This window comes from Nilaparvata lugens, chromosome 2, assembly GCF_014356525.2.
Source record: "Nilaparvata lugens isolate BPH chromosome 2, ASM1435652v1, whole genome shotgun sequence".
Taxonomy (NCBI): Eukaryota; Metazoa; Arthropoda; class Insecta; order Hemiptera; family Delphacidae; genus Nilaparvata; species Nilaparvata lugens.
The window spans coordinates 34539458-34557764 of record NC_052505.1 but is presented as its reverse complement, the minus strand read 5'-3'; the positions used below and the strand labels follow the sequence as shown (position 1 = coordinate 34557764).

The 18307-nt window shown below is 35.5% G+C and overlaps 1 protein-coding gene across 2 annotated transcripts in view; it reads right to left on the bottom strand.

The window, feature by feature from the left end:
- Nucleotides 1-18307, bottom strand: part of LOC111054892 (lachesin) — a 172576-nt gene that overhangs the window by 62512 nt on the left and 91757 nt on the right. For both annotated transcript variants that reach the window (XM_039421078.1, XM_039421079.1), the window contains exon 2: nt 18166-18272. In XM_039421078.1, the coding sequence (XP_039277012.1) occupies nt 18166-18272 (107 nt within the window). The remainder of the gene's footprint in view (nt 1-18165; nt 18273-18307) is intronic.

Genomic DNA, 18307 nt, shown 5'->3' with positions numbered 1-18307 from the left:
AAGACATACCATACATTCTTATGCAACAAGAAATATGAATAGACTAAATATAACATTCCAAAGGCTTTCAAAGTCAATGAATAGCTACAATATTATTATAGGACTGAAACTGTACAATAAGTCACCTCTAAGCTTAATAAATGAGTCTACAGATAGATTTAAAATGGAAATTTAAAATTTTCAACTGGTCAGTGAAAACACCAATGTATTATACAAAAGTTCTTGGATTCCGATATAATTATTGATATTTGATTCATTGATTGCTTAAAGCTTTTCTTTCTTGTTTGAACCTTTTTGATTAGTACTGTGTTTGTATAGTGATGAATATTTGAATTCTTCTGGGTTTACTTTAGATGTAGTTATGTTTGTGTTTATATATGTATACCGTATATACTTTCAATTACATTAACTTATATCCTTCTGACTTGTATGATGCCTAGTATTAGTTTTGACTTTGTCTATTGCCAATGTTGCTTAATGACAATAGAAATTTATTTATTTATCTATTTTGGAAGAAATGCAGAAACTAGAAAATGGGAGATGTTCACTCTTTCTCAGTTTCTTCGATAACAGTCAATTTCTAGGAAATCCAACCTGAAAGTAGCATGTTCCTACAATAATGCTATTTGCATAATACACTTTCCATCTCACATGATGAATACGAGAATAGAACTGCGAAACCATACTAATGCAAATTTCATTCTTTGAAGAATGATTGAAAATATAAAATTTTGACATATTTTCAATAAACTATTGCATTTCCAGCTTCTGATATGAATTCTTAGAAAAGAGGAGTAGGATGAACCAATATGAGATTCAAAGCAAACTGTAAGAGTACTAATAATCAACAGAGTATCAATATTACGGAGTACTCACTACCTAGATACTGTTTTAATTTTCTGCAGCAATTCAACAGGAAGATCGTTGAAGTATCAACAAAAATGATAACAGGTCAACAAAGAAAGAGATCTTCTTCTACTATCTTGTGAATATTGAAAGATTAACGCGAAAAAATGAGAAAACATGGATTTTTCGTACGCCACAGAGACTGAGCACAGCTGGTATACTGGCTTTTCATATAAAAACCCAAAAGAAATTTCAATCACGGCATACACGTTCTGTAGGAAATTTTGCCAATATGAGAGGCCACCAGGACGCGATGAAAAATTGGAAGACTCGAAGCCATGATGAGAATGATTATGACACTAACTTTTGGTGCTGCGTGTTGTGTTTAGAGGGAGTGGTGAGGGGCGATGCAAGGAGGAGGTTGAGGTTTTTCTTTTAAGATCCAGCTCGTACCAATCAATTGAAACTCAAGTCTGAGAGCCGTTGCGTATACGATCGAACCTGACTGGAGTGAAAGATAAGAGGGGAAAATGTGGTTTAGGAAGTTTTAGTGATATAACGAGTGTGTGTAAAGGGTGAGAGGTCTGCCTCTCCTTTTCCTGCATGGCGCACGCATAAGCGCACCGCTCTCGTACACCACCGCGAAAGCTTCTGCATTTGGAGAGGCAGACAATGTAATGAGGTGCCCCTCACTCATTCTTTTTCCCTCATTTTCATTCAACTCTCACTCACCAGCCACTGCACATCCTTTCACCCCCCTCCCTACACACACACACAACCTCCCCCTATCACAAGGTCGAATTTCTTTATACTGTTGTACAGATCCGCTAAAGTCCGTAATCTCATTCGACAAAGACCGTTTCGGTATCATCATTTCTGCTCTGTTCCACGATCCATGACTTTAGTAGAGAAGTGGTAGAAGGGAAGAAAAATGTTATTTTTCACAATAATTGGAAGAAATGTCAGACTCTTTTTGAATTAAACGTGAATTGTGAAATTTGATTGGCATATTCAACTATGACGTGAAAATTTAGAAGAATTTTCGATTATTCGAGTTGAGAAAGATAATTTTGATCTTCAACTGTGAACTAGCATTGAATTATATTTTTCATTTCATTGAAAAAGATGCAGGAATGAGAAAGTGCACTCACAAGATTATACAAATCCTTATTTCTCCTGAAGCTTTGAACTACTGGTTGATAGTTTAATCAGTTAATATGAAAATTCATCACATATTATAGTAGTTTACGACAATCAGCTTGACTTGATCTGATTAATAAAATTGGATAATCAATACATCAACGTGGTAAATTCAGTGCAATGAGCCAGATTCCAGTTCTAAGTTTCGTCAAATCAGAAAAAAATGTTTCATGAAATATATGAGTGTGCTGAATGGATACTTAGGAAGTAATTTTGATATCTTCTTCTTCTTCTTCTTCTTCTTCTTCTCTTCTCTATACTTATAAAAGGCTAAGCCCACACAGACTGAAATCACACCACAGCCCAAACTACTGAGCCTAAAAACTTGAAATTTTGCACGATTGTTTATGGTAGCCTGAAAACATCCACTAAGAAAGGATTTTCAGAAATTCGCCCTCCTGAGGAAGCTGGGGTCCCCCCAAAATTTTGTACTTTTCAACCGCTCATTGTACAGCAAAGTCATGAGGAACTTTTTTGTTCAGCTACGGAAAAAAATTAGATCCATGCAGAAAGATCTCGATCAGGAGCACAGGGGGGTCCAGGAGAGGGAATTTTTCGAAAATTTTGATGTAAAATCACACTACAGCTCAAACTAATTGTCCTACAGACTTGAAACTTTGCACAAATATTCTTCAAACATACTAGACGCGCACTAAGAACGGATTTTGAGATATTTTGCCTCCAAGGGTTTCAAAGGATGAAAAAGGATCATATTAAGTAAGGTTATGAACATGGTAAGGTGAGTGCCATATGGAAATGAGATAATATTTATTTATTGACATGTGATATTCTAACATATGTTGTAATCATTGGAAATAACAAAATAATATGATAGAAATTCAAAAAAGAACATCTGTTCTATTATTGCTTTCTACCTGATTCCACTCAACCTCAATAATATTGTTCTGATAATTGATAAATATGTTTAATAATATTATTATTATTGATATAATAAAAGTATTGTTTTAATAATTAATTATTATCATTAATATAATAATAGTATTTTTTTGGTAATCAATAAATATTTTTATTTTCACAAACTCTGTATAATTTATAATGGTGAATGTGAAACACCTGCATCAAAGAAATTATCTCAAAAACATATGTTTAGGAAAACCATCGTTTTGAACTTCGTTTTCCTGATGCAATGACGTATAAGCCTACACGTGGCATGTAGGTATTATTAGTTTTTCAGCTAGAACAGTTTTTTGAGACTGCTAAATAAACGTCTACAGTTTTATCCATGCTGTATCGGCAATATGAAAACGCATGCAGTTAATATGTCTTTAAATAATGGTGTTGATATCTACATGATAATATTCTCTATAATTTTTATTTAATTAAAATTTCAAAATTATTCAAGCCTTGATAGAATGATTGACTCACTGTACAGTCAGTCGAAAATTTAAATATTGAAATGAGAGGTATTTTGGCAAGCTGAACAAAAAGTAAGGTCCTATGCACCTTTTTGATATTATTTCTTCAAATGAAAAATGAGTTTTGTGGGTTGTCAAAACTCCCCCTGAAAGAGAAATTTTATCCTATCTTTTAGTAAAATAACAATGATTTCTGCATTGAATAATATCTATCTTGCCAACAAGAATCGAACTCTTTGTGAATTTAGATATGACCTACACTTTAGATTTATATAATTCTATTAATAAATTCATGGAAATTGAAGAACTTTTTCCAGTTAGTTGATGAAATTGATTATCAATAGAGAAAATGATTATAATTTTATCAATACAGAATTAGTTGAATGAATTGTCTACGTAGGTACTGAGTTCTTGGTAAACAATAATTCAATATTGGTATTTATCCAATCATTATTTTTTTCAGAAGTTATTTCATTTGAATTGGAAAATATTTATAAGCTCCTATCAATTTATCAATCGTAAGAATGAATTCTTCAAAACATGAATTTAATCAAATAAAAAATTGCCGATACTTCTGTATTCATGTCCGCATGTTTTCCACTTATGATGGATAGCAAAAATATTGTGGAGCGAACTGCACGGCGAATTGTAATCATATGTCTGTAAAATGGATTGATAAATAATTATTATTAGCCCCCCTATTAAAATTTCTGTTCAGAAAGACCATCTCCAATATTCACACAACATAACTTATTCCCAAAGTTTGATGCCGTTATGTCAAGGAGTTTTCAAGTCTACAGGGAACAAACAAACATACACACAAACAGACATTCATTTTTTTATAAATAGATTTCCATTCGGCTCAAACAAAAGCCTCTCTAAATGAAGGTAGAATGATAAGGATTCAGTTCTGTTGTTTTAACATTTTTTCAATTACTTTCAAAAAGTTCATGTAGTACCTACTATTGTGTTTGAGACACTTCTGGCGCTATCATAGTTTCACCACTATTCTGTTCCACAGTCCTATCTCTTGCAGTCGTTAACTATATCTATAATAATGATATAAAGTAAAGAGCTAGCTTATGCACGTACGGGATAGGAAAATTATGTTTGACGCATCATCACGTCTGAACTACTGGACTAATTAACTTGAAATTCTGCTTATAGATTCTTAATTAACCAAGGATGGTTATTGGCCTATTCTCAATTCTTCAAAATTTCATTACGTCAAGTTCTCATTTTGTCAAGTTTTAAAATAGATCCTTGCGAAGCACGGGCTCTTGCTAGTTACTGTATAAATAACGCAGTTATAATTCATATCAGTATTTGAAACATTGAAGAGATCTTCCACGCTGAACAGCAATATTCGTGAGCTCTGAGAACTTGAAATACTACTTATTTCCTCTTGTCTATCTTGTAAAAGTGATTCTAGTGATTGCATAAGTGGTTTTCTCCCTGATTTCATCAATTTAATTCAATCACGATTTATTTCATAAATATTAAGTCCTTGAAAATCAAGTTAACATAGATGGGATACAAAAGAGAAGTAGAATAATCTTGTGAGTAAGTTCATAGAATTTTGAATGGATTACGAAGTGGAATAACTCTAATTAGTTCAATCACTCACGATTTTCAATCTCAAGATTTTTAACGATACCACGTTAAATAAACTATGACACAAGTGATCTACGTAATTTACTATTTGATTTCTTTTCGAGTTCTTATATTGTATGATTTAAATGCATAGATCTATTGCTTAATTTTGATCTTTAAACGGATTCCTTGGGCAACCGTTCATCACGAACTAGTCAAATTGTTCGGAGAAAGGAGACAACCAAACTTACATGCAATTTTAGACAAAATAATAATCTCACAAGCAATACCAAAGCGTTATTTCTTGTTGATTCCCGAAAGTGTCGTGAGCAGTGGAGTGAATTGCGGGATGAAAGCAAAGCGACATCAAACGCTTTCCCACCCCATACTCTTTCATTTCACGAGAGGGTGTGAAATGGAATTTTCATCGTTACAACTTTTAAACTCATAACTCTACATACATGATGCGATCGGGAACGGTTTCCTCCTGTGGGGATCTCAACACAAATCAGCGTTTATAGGAATAAAGTTTCTTCTTTGCTGCATCGTTCTCCAGAGTTTTCGTGAATTTCTAGTTTGGACACCAGTTAAGTTTGTTCTTTCGATGTTTTATTCATTACTGAATAACAGCCAACGATAAACAACTTGCAGACAAAGTCGAGACTGGAAGTTCCCCAATAGGGCTTTTAAACAAGCCTAACTTTTCTGTATGTATTTTTCATACATGAAGTGGATATCACTTTATTGCTACCATCACATACATCAAGTATCTCTCTACTACTGATTTATATTAAAATCAAACTCTTCCGTTCAACTTTTTGATTCGTCTCCATAATAATTCATAATTTGGACCAAAAACTAAAGGCAATTGATTGTTGAATAGACCAATCAATACACACGAAATAACAACACTTATTATGATGACACATTATAACAGAGATATTCTCGTATAAAAACAAATATTTTTCAATATATATGGAGAGAAACCATTCATAATACGGAATGCTCGTGTGCGTATTTGTGATGAATTTCTTTCAAAAACGTTAAGTTTGTTAATGATGTTTCATGAGAGCAATATGTCACTCACTAATGCTCTTGTATTTCAAACTTATTTAGTTGATACAAAATACAGAAGAAAATTAGTTCCTAAGGAGATGACGGAGCAGTAATCAATATTGTGATAGAGTGAATAATTAATAAACTCATATCAATGATAATGATCATAATAAGAATAAATGAATTTATTGAATCAATTGAATTATTAAATATTCAACAACGCTTCTCCATAGAAAATTGTAGGTGTAGATTATTTTGTAATGTACTACACTAAACCGCATAGAAACATGGAAAATATATGCATTAATTTACTTGGAAACCATGAATTATACGAATCATCTTAATCAAGATTGAAATGATGACATTTTTCCCAATGTAACAATGTATTTCAACTCGCCATCTGCTACTCTAGGCCTAGAGAGTGAGAGCCCATTCTACACATAGCAAACCATTAGTATCTAGCCTATCAACCAATTGTGTCTCCACGACTCTGGATGGAGTAAGCACAGTCACAGATACAATAATCTCGAATGCAGTGGATAATCCTTGGATTACAATATCGAGGTATCGAGATCGGGGTGAGGAGTGACCGACTAATCACCGACAATTATAACTGTGATCTCATAATAGACGGTCAATTTAATTACTAGCGGCATCCAAATTCAAATCATAGAGCTAGCTCTGCTCACTGAGCGCGGATTCGATACACGATGGCCTTCAACAACATCAATGGCAATGCTTATGCACCTGGATCAATGCTAACGTTTTGCAACGAATTGAACCAAGAACTAGTAAGAAGAAAAGAACAGTGTAGAAGAGAAATCATTTCTGACCAATGCAACAAAAAAAAGTACAATATATAGTTCGATGAAATTATATAGCAGAATAGAAGAGATTGGAAGTCTTATTTTCCTATTGCAGTGTTTAACACCTATGATATTGAAGATGGAACAACCATTATCTACCCATAGAAAAATAAATTTTCACAGTCCATTCACCATAAAATGGAACATCTAATCCGATGAATATTAACTGAATGAGGGTTATCAAGAGATTTGTCGAGAACTTCTGTTTGTTCATCAGAATTATCTTACGCATAAACTGAGCTAAACTTCATTCACATCAAGAAAAATTTTGTAACAAATTTACAACATATTGCTATACACATAAGTTGTTTCCTAGTTTATTGAGTTGTTCACTAGCGTGTGTATACTTGTGCAAGTATATCTGTATCAGGGACTTTTGATAGTGAGATTTGTTTTTTTTCCCAAAAAGGTGACCTATGAGATAGAAAAAGGGTGAGTACTACAATTTGAGATATTCAAGGAGTTTTATTCATAGGTTAGTTCATGTTTCAGATCTTAATGAGAGTGAAATATCCTTTTTGTACCTTCATGTACAATTCCACCAAAACTTTTTTCCAATTACCAGGCTCAACATCACCACCCGAGGAATCACCGTGCCATTTACAATGGCCTAACAGATCTCTTGATGTCTCAATACATTAGCATTGAGAAGAGGGGAAGAAAAAACGCTTTCCGCAAAAAATCTTGCCTGCAACATTTAAAGTACAATTGGTATCTTTTAGTGAGAAAATAATTGGGCTTGTTGAACAAGGGTAGCAGTAACAAGCAGCGGCTGCTCGCGAATAAAGAGTGCATGATTTTAATAAGAGAGCATTCGTCTGTGTCATTGTAAGTTTGGGCCGGAGCCATTACTGGCAGGAGCGAGGCTGTATTAAGTATTCTTAGCGGCTGTCGGCAATGTTCAAAATTAAAGCCACTGGCAACGTCTAGAGAGAAAGAGAAACAGATTAAGAGAGAGTAAGAGTGAGAGTGAAAGAGATCTCATTAGGTGGTCGCGAACCAGCTGGTCCTAATGGCGAGGCAGGCGCATCCCCAACTATTGAACCCTTGTACTTATTAATAAAGTTGCGGCCGAATAAAATATATCCTACGTCATGCTATTCAAACCACCCGAATAACTCGTAGACAAGCTGCAATGTCTCTTTGGAACTTTTATTATCAATCGGAATGATAAAGCTAGAGTGTTTTCCTCCCGGAAAATCTTTCATTGTAAAACACTTCCCTACGTTGTATGTCAAATAGAAACCCATCGCATTATCCTTAGGCCTGCCAGTTGTGATCGTGAGTACGTGCCACATATTTCTTCATAAAAATTTATTCCATTTGGGAATGAGGAAGCGAATGTTTGTGTCCTGGTATACTGAAAAATCACGAGAAAAACTTTCCCTCACTTGTATCACTTGTATTATACGTTAGCTCTACATTTTGGTGATTCCCTACAGCTTGTTAACTGTTGAAAAAAGATTCTCTTTGAAAAGATAGATAGGCTGATTGTTTGTGATAATCGCTAAATTCGGAAAAGTTTCACTTTTGATCGATTTCGTATAGCTTCATTTTTACGAGGCAACCGATCAGTTATTTTACTATCGAATGATACCAGCACGCTTTTGACAGTTAGATGGAGTGTTTGGGAAGTTATTCTTATAGCAAAATACAAATTGCGAGATGCAGCTATTAGTCTGTAAATATTGGGATGAAAGAAACATTCATGTAGTCTCTCACTGAACTATCAAGTTATTACATTAAAAAATGTTTTGAAAAGACTGTATTACAATGACAAGAAACTATTCTGACTTCTCTTCGTTGTCGTCGTCATGGCTTAGTTTAAACCTGTTCCGGCGTTCCCCTTCTCCTCGGCCACCAATGGTGCTTTTCCCTTTTTGTCTATGGAGCCACGCATTCAGGGGTAGACGATTTCGCGACATTTTTGAAAGATTTTCTGTTCAATTTTTCCTGTAGCTGTTGATCATACGTATTAGCGGTTGCGTTTCACATTCTCTCCTCATCAATTCATTTCGAATATGATCTTCCCTAGTGCATCTGTTCTCATGCATAAGAAACTCCATTTCTGCAGCCTGAATTTCCTATTCTTGCTTCTTAAGCTGAGTTCTCGTTTGAGCGTAGATGCGGTCGTCGATCACGACAGGGTGAGGATCTCAGATTGGGTGGATTTCAATTTGTCCAAAAAACCTAATAAATTAAGTTCAATTACCTTCTAATGAGTGAGGTTGAGTTACTTACCATACTTTTTTATACTTTTGAATGGCAATTATGTTGATATTATTGTAAATTAAGTTTTGATTCTTGAATAATAAACACAAATGATGAAAAGTTATCTGATCAGCTGTTTCAGCACACTTGAAATTTGGACAATATGAATGTCAACAATTCTTGTCGTCATCGACTGCGGAAGTTTACGCACAAACGAAAATGCACCTTTAGATGATTCCTATGCTTCGCTTCCATATGCTAAGGTAGGCACAGCCATAACTTTAAAGAATCTCATTTAAGTATTCTCCCAGCTTTGTCCTTTGGGGAACTACTTTTTGCTCCACATACAGAGCTGAATTTTGATATTTTTTGCAGAACATCTTTATTTTGGTCATATTATGTAATGTCGCATCTTAAATATATGAAATCTCTTACTTGTTCCAATATTTCATTCTCAATTAGTATTTTTGACCTTGTTGACCTTTTCCCATGGAATACTATAAGTTTTTGTTGTGGATTTTTTTTTTGAAATATTTACTTAGAATATGTAGCTTGTATAATGACATTTGTAGCTTGCCTCTAGTTCCTTGCGATAAAATAATAAGAAAGAGTAATAATTTAAGTATGATTCTTGAGCAATAGGACCGCCCGCGTAAACTTGTTTTTGCCACATAGCTCATGAGCTCATTGACATATTATATATTGAATGAATCTGGAGATATTGGTCAACCCTGTTCAACTCCTTAATTTGTGGAAATTTGTCTGAACAATCTTCCGAATTCAACTTCAATTTTTTAATTTTATTCAGACTTTTTGGAAATCATAATATTCTACCATCAATAACATTGAATCCGGAGTTTAGTTGAAGCATAGATATCGAACTACTGGCAAGTGATATGGAAAGCTTGTGGCATGATGACATGGGTCCGAACGTGCGACGAAACATAATAATATCGCGTTGAAGGGTGTAATGAAGAACGGGGCAATGAATCAAGTGGGGAATGCGGCGGCGAGCGGTCATTAGGCCCACTGCCCAGTGCCGCTGATTGTAGCAATCGGCCAGTGCAGTGCATAGCTAACATTGTTTTGCCGCCAACAATAACCAAGCAATCCGCACGAGCACGACTGAGATTCACGGCGCCCCAACTTTGTCACATATTTGAAATGTCGTCGGACTTGGACAGATGATTATTCACCTGATGAGGACGGGGAACGTCTTCTGATAATATGTTACCGATCTGTAACCTTCTACCACAGACAATAGGAGTTATTTCGAATCTATCTCCCTGGGATTCCAACTGATCCACACACCGAATATTTCAAATCCATTTGTCTACACTTCCACTTGAAGGATAACGGAGTCAGAATTAGAGAGCAGGAGTTGTAATAATATGCTACCGATCGTCAATACCACTGAAGAAAAATAAATAATATGTTCTTTGTTTTGTGCTTTCACCAATAATATCCTGATTGTGTTGTAGCCTATTTCGAGTAGAGAGAGAAAAAACACCTGAAATAGGCAAGTTACTGTCCGCTTATATTGAACAGTTTGCTTTTGGAGATTTTGCCGAGGTAGTTTAGGTAGTTTGAATTCCATGCATTTCTTCGTTATTTTGTTGATGTACAATCTTTCACCAATGACAATACCAGATTTCTCTATTCATCTAGTTTGAGTACACACTCATTGTATTATATTATCTCATGTTAATGATGCGAGTTTATTACTGATGTGGGTGCAATAATTCTGCATAGTAATATGGATGAGATTGGATAGTAATGTGGTAGAAAACTGAACTTAAGCCTCTTTGAAAATTAACGAACTACAAGAAATCAATTATCTCCAAAGCAATATGTGATCTATATTCCTACTCATCATTCTTGAAAACGATAATATATCTATAGAAAATGGATTTTTTTGTGAATAATGTTACAACATGTTTTCAACTTTCAAGCTTTTCAAAGCAATACATAAACGGAGAAAGTAAACTGCTTTCATAATCTCCTTCAAGTGCGGCATGAATCTCATTTCACAGCGCATAGCTCTCAGGTTTATTTGCACAAATTTTTCGTGAATCATGTTGAAGTATAACAGGTTGAAAAATCGCTGTGCCTCATTCAACACGTGGAGTGAGGCGGCAAGTTATTTATCTGCTTGGCTTACAAGAAGTATGGCAATATCATTAAGGGCGAAGGCATTCATTACATGCAAGGGGAAGATAGTGCACGTAATTGTGTTTGCTTTTCGTGCACTCACATACCGGCCGAGATATTGTGCAGCTTCGCACCATGCTGCAGCTATTGTCTACTCTTTTAATCATCTTTTATTTTGCACGTTGAATTGCTGTTGCAACAAAACACCGAGAATACCGTAAGCTCTAGATATGGAGCTCGATATGGCTATTGAAGGGGTTCAAACAATTTCTGAAAACCTTTATCAATCAGAATACTCTTGTGAAAGAGATGAGAATAATAAATGTGACCTCACTTCAACATGTTATTAATTTATCAAAGTTCTAGGAAGGAACTGTTTCAGGCTGAGCCTGCGATGTTCTCTATCGATTATTCTATCCCGGGTGATAATCTACATGATTGTGCCTCTATCAATGAATGAATAAATTATTATGGATGAATGATTATCAATCAAGATTTTCATGGAATGAATTCTACCGGTAGGTAAATGTTTTTTTCTGAATTCAAGTTAACGATAATTACTCTCCATTGTGTTTGTGAAGGACTATTGTTTCTTCTGAATATTCATAATAATATTAATGAGAATCAATAGAGAAGTGCAAAAACCAGTGCAAAAACATACCCAAGTGCTGATTTACAATCAGATCATACTCTGTTAGTGGGCGATTCCAAGGTCAAATTAAACAAGGTAATCAAGAAGTGTAAACCGAGTTATGATATGAATAAATTGATGGAGCCAAACTTGAGAAGTGAAGTGGAATCAAGACAGAATGAGGATGTTCGGTTGATTGCCAATATGGCCTGTGTTGAAGAAGAGGTGGTAGCATTAGCTTCCATTGTGGATAAGACATGGATGACAAATGACATTCTTAAGATGATTGAGGAAAGAAGGACTTTAAAAAACAATCCTCAAGAATAAAAAAATATCAAAAAAATCATCAGGAAGAAAATAAGGGAAGCTAAAGAAAAAGAAATAACCAATAAATGTATCGAGATAGAAACTCTCCAAGCACGTAACGACAATTTCAACATCTATAAGAGAATCAATGCTATATGTAGAATTAAAAGAAGATCATTGAATAGACTGGTGGATAAAAATGGAATAATTGTTGTTGTCAAGGAGAGTCAAACTGATGTTGAAAAAACATATAGAAAACTATTTCATGATGAGAAAGCAGTGCTTCTCAATATAATCTGCGGAACGGGGCAAGAAATGTTAATAGATGAAGCTGGTAAAGCAACAGGCCCTGATAACATCCAGGCAGAGTTTATGAAACTTTTAGATGATGATAATATTAAATGGCTTACTTCTTTGTTCAACCGTATATATATGTCAATGGAAGCATTCCAGAAAAGTGGCTGGAGTCAGAGTTTATTCCATTGGTAAAGAAGGCGGGAGCTAGAAAATGTGATCAATATAGAACCATCAGCCTAATGAGTCATCTCTTGAAGATATTCCTGGAAATAATACATAGAAGGATTTACAAGCTTTGTGAAGAGAAATTGTCAGCTACGCAATTTGGGTTTAGGGATTCTGTTTAAACAAGAGAGGCCTTATTCAGTATCCAGGTGCTATTCCAAAGATGAAGAGATGTGAACAAGGATATATATGCATGCTTTAAGGATTATCAGAAGGCGTTTGACAGGGTTCAACATGAGAGAATAGTTGAGATATTGAAAATGACTGGAATGGATGATAAAGATCTCAGAATAATAAAAAAAAACTTGTACTGGAACCAATCAGCATCAGTAACTTTGGAGGATGACAGTGTAGAGGGTATAAAAATTGAGCAAGGAGTGAGACAGGGATGTGTGCTTTCTCTATTGTTATTCAATATTTATTCGGAGTACATCTTCAGAGAATTGTTGGAAGATGTAGAAGTGGGCATTCCTATGAATGGACAGAATCTCAACAACATTAGATTTGCTGATGACACAGTCATTTTTGCAGAGAGTTTAGAAGATTTACAGATGCTGATGGACAGAGTGACAGAAAGTAGTGAGAGACATGGGTTGAATATCAATACAGATAAGACAAAGTTAATGGACATCATCAAGAAAAATGTCTCAAGATGTCATCTTACAATTAAAGAGAAGCCAGTTGAACAAGTTAATAGATACATTCACCTGGGTGCCAAAATGAGTACCATGTTCAAAAGTCACGATTTGACAGTTAATTCGAAAATTAGATTTCTTCGGTGTTATGTTCTCCGTTCTTCTATATGGTGTAGAGTCATGGACATTGACAGCTGCGACTGAGCGCATACTAGAGGTATTTGAATTGTGGCTCTACCGGAGGATGCTGAGGGTGTCATGGGTGGACAATGTCTCTAATGAAGAAATTCTAAGAAGAATGGAAAGGGAAATAAAAAGAAATTCTCAATACTGTAAAAGCAAGGAAGTTCCAATATATCGGACATATAATGAGAAATGGAAGCAGATACGAGCTACTCCAACTTGTATTGCAGGGCGAGGTAGAAAGTGAAAGAGGTCCTGGTAGAAGGAGAATATCGTGGCTTAGGAACCTGAGGACATTGTATGGAATGAGCACAGCACAGCTGTTCAGGGCAGCAGTCAACAGGGTCATCATAGCCAGAATGGTTGCCAACATCCGGAACGGATAGGAACCAAAAGAAGAAGAATAGAGAAGTGAAGGATAATAGATTTGAATCATCTATAGGGAAAGATATAAAGTGACGGTTATAGTATATAATATAGGCTTTGATTTTCAATATGTGAACTGTTGGTTCAATAAGTTCCACAATATGAGTTTCTTTAGTCACAATGTATCCAATATCATGATTATCATGCTGGAATGATCAAGAAGAATAGCTTTTCAAAAATTTGAACCATTGAAAGAACTATTCAGATACTTGGTATTATATACCATGCAAGTGGGTAGTCCTGCACATTTAGGGTAACACATCTTCAAACCCCATTCCAAGGGATGAGAAGTAACAATATTCCGGAATAGGAAGGAAGAAAACTGCAAAGATGAAATAATAAACACATGAAAGATTCTGATTTTTCTTAGAAGGAATTACATGATGTCAGTCCAATATTGTTTTGGAACAATGATATGCATTTTCAGGAATCTATTGAATTACAAGAATCATTGGAGCATTGAAATGAGAATGTATGTTATATGCTACGAAACGGAAATCTTCCTCCCACTCCTCCTTTGCTTCTATTTCGGAACAGCAAAGCAAGCTGCTTTTTTTAAGAACCAATCGTAAGCCTGACTATTGTTCAGGAGTGGTGAGTTTAGATGTGGAGAAGTCCAGAACTTGAAACCGAAGAGTGGAGCATTTTCATCCGGCCGGCCATCGACAGACCAAGATTTGTTTCCCCGAATTCCGGGCTGTGAACAGCGGGGCGTCCCCTTATATTTCATGACAAAGCCTGTTCTATCAATTTCTACTTCTTCAGTCGGTTTATTGATTTCTCTCTCGAGAAGTACAGTCACAATAATCGAAGTCAAGATGTTGATGGATAAACACGTACTTTTCCTGGCTCACTACAGTAATCTATTTCTAACAGACATCTGACATAGGCTTGATCTCTGATGGGAAGTGATAGTGCATTCGAAATTATGACTGGTTACTTGAAAAACAATTTAATATTCCACCCATAAGTCTACCATTAATTCTTCACCCAAATAGGCATATTATATCAATTCTCCGAACGGTTAGCTGCAATTATATCTTTTGAACTGCAATCTGCATATTTCCAGGATATATGGAGTGGGAATTCTCCTTAATAAAAAAACAGTAATTGAATCTTATTCATCACATTCGAGGCGGATTGCAATGGGTGTGAAACGGATATTAACAACCAAGCACTAGCTGAACTTAAAATTAATTGCATTATGAAACGTTACATACCTATTTCAATCACATTTCGGTTCAATCGAAAAGTGGTCCTTATTTTTCATAGTTTAAACATCGAGTGTGGGAATAGTTATGATTTTTTATAACAAAAATATAGTAGACATGACAGAACAACAAGCTTAAACTTGGCCAAAAACTGTTGACGCATTGAGTGATAAATTCAGAATGGGCGCGAATAAAGCTTTCTTTATTCGTGGATTTTCAATTTTGAGAAGATATACAAGAATTAGGTTTTCTCAATTCGAAATCGGAAAATAGTTTTTCGAATTAATGTATTCATAATATGTTGATTGTGATTCGATAAATTCACTACAAGAGTATTATTTTGTGTGGTGGGGAGAGAGGCAGGACGATGTGAGATATGAGAAGAATGGCAGAAAATAGGACACGACGAGGAGGAGATGGACTAAGGCTGGTACCCCTACAATGTAGTGGCAGAGGGGGGAAAGAAAAAGTGAAAGAAAAGTATTATTTTCTGAATTCATAGAAAGAGAGTAATCATACAGTCTAGGCGTTTGAAGAACTTTTTTATTCTACATTTAGCTTTTCCTATTCACAAAAATCAAAGTTTTCAATATCATACTATCGATAAGAAAACAGAGTTTCTAATAAAATTTTGTATAGGAGAACCATTTTCAAAGTGCTAAACTATCCAAGGAATGAAGCAAGAGAGTTTCAAAATTTATTCAGCACTGAGGGAACATTTTATAAAGTTAAAATGTAGTCATGAAGATTAGAAACAGTATAAAAAATTAGTAGTTATATGCTTCTGTAATTAGTCATGAAGCCGAGAAATCTTCAATTAAAAATAAAAGTTGAAACAAGAAAGAATAGGAGCGCATCATAGGCCTGGAACTGGAAGTGTTGGAAATGCGGTAAAATAGAGTGAAAATCGGCCTTTCTCAGGTCGAATACGATTGGTGATGCACTGTGCGAGCCAGCAGCCGGACGAGGGACGACAGGCCGTTTTTAATTTGGCTTTGGGACAGGAGTGCGAAGGGACCAGCCATGCATTAGCCACCGTCCGTCCCTTGACCAGTTCCAAGGCCTCTCTACGCTCGACGTGTCCGTAATGGGTTTCTCAGCAATCTGATGCAGACTAGCGCCCTATCTTGTGCTGTGAGTCGCCTTCGCACCCTCCCAACTACTATCTTTCCAGGATTTCTCGCATTGTTCACACGACCAACTCACAAACCTCATTTCAACTGACAACTCTACCGACACAGAGTGGAAATATGCACGTCGAATAATGTGTGTTGCATAGTAAAATGCAAATAATTTGTCAATAGTTCATCTTCAGGATTCAGTCACTTCTACTAAAATCTGACTGGACATTTTAAATTCTATTCTCAATAATTAAATGAATGGTATTTCGAATCGGTACTATTTAACCGAATTCTATTTCTCATTGTGTATGCATACTGATTGACAATGCGTTGAAAAATATTTTAAAGTTGACGTTTACTTGGTTTGTACCCACCCAGAATGATTTATCACCTCTCAGTGATTTGGCACCTACTTACAAGTTTAATTTCAACCAAGTATAGTCAATTAAATAACCTCTCTATTATCCACTCGCATGGTCGCATAATTCAGTCTATCAATAAAAGAAGCACATCAGCAATATGATAATGGAAAAATGATATTCGTGAATCTTTGTAAATAAAGATTCGTAGACTCAACACACTATAGTGGATAAGTTCACACAACATGATGTTATAAGTGAAACTTTCTAGGTAAGAGACATCGCACGAGAAACTTTTAACTACTGTAGCAAATTTCTTGGGAGATTGAATTGAATTGGCTTTTTCACAACCAATGTCTGGATAAAATTCAACTCACGAACGTCAAAAAACTATTACTTTGTGGGAAGGGAACCATATGCACTAGCAGAATATAGAGTGATTTCAAGATTCTCATCAATAGAGAAAAGCTTACATGGATAGAGTATTGATCACATCAATTGAAATAGTATTTACATCGAGGTTTTCAGGAGAAGGACGTTTTGCATGAAATTATTTTCTCCCTGCATATGGCACTACATATTGGGAGAGAAAAAAGAGAGAGTAACTTTTAGTTACAAAGCCAACTAGTATGATTGAGAATAAGGAATTTTAATACTTTCAGGGGAATGAGGGGAAGTCAGGGGAATGACGATCAGATGAGATCCGTTTAAACAGGTGGTGATAGTAAGTTCGAGTTTACGTTAAGGGCTGCTAGACACTCCATCACCTCTGCCGTGAATGTCTGATCGAAACACGATCTAGATTAACCCTCTGTCGACGACGCTTTCCAGTCCTTCCCCTTCCCCTTCCCAATCCCCTTCGAATCCCGCTTCCTGCTCAAATCTCTGCTCCTCCAGTTGTAACCTTGTGCTTGCATTCTCTTTTGTCCTCGCTCTCTTCATACATTATTTGAATCTTTCTTCCTTTCAACTCTGTTTCTAGCTTCTTCTCACTTCATCCGCACGTCTTGAACAGTTCATTGACAACTCAACATCACTTGACATAGAGATTGGGAAGATTGCAAAGGACGTCTTTCAACAAGAAAGAATTAATGATCGGCAGATTGTGATCAACAAGGACAGTCAACAGTTGGAAGACGAGAAGGGAAGTTGATTTAAAAGATTTTCTCCTAGCCATTTATAAACTAAATTCAATAGTGCATCTTTAACGATACTTTAGAACTACAGACTTCTAGTATCAACGTGTAGAGAGCTGTTATACAGAAGAACATATATAAAAAAATCGATTAGTGAACAGCAATCGAACTTTGATTGATTTGAAAAAACATTGTTAATTTTTCTCAAGATGGATAATTATTTTCAATCCAAATCAGAAAAATTACGCGATTCGTGTGTAAGTGAAAGAATGAGTGGAAAAAATTTGGGAGACTCACTATGTAGAAAAATATCAATGAATGGCATTCAATACAAACCTTGAACGTCCCTAAATTTTTCACTGTGCAGGCCAACTTTACGTTTCGCCCAGCAGGAACTGTGATATTTTCGATCTGCTCCACAAATTCCGGATCTTCCGAACTACCTACAACCAAAAAGTAAATTTTGAGTTATTTTGAG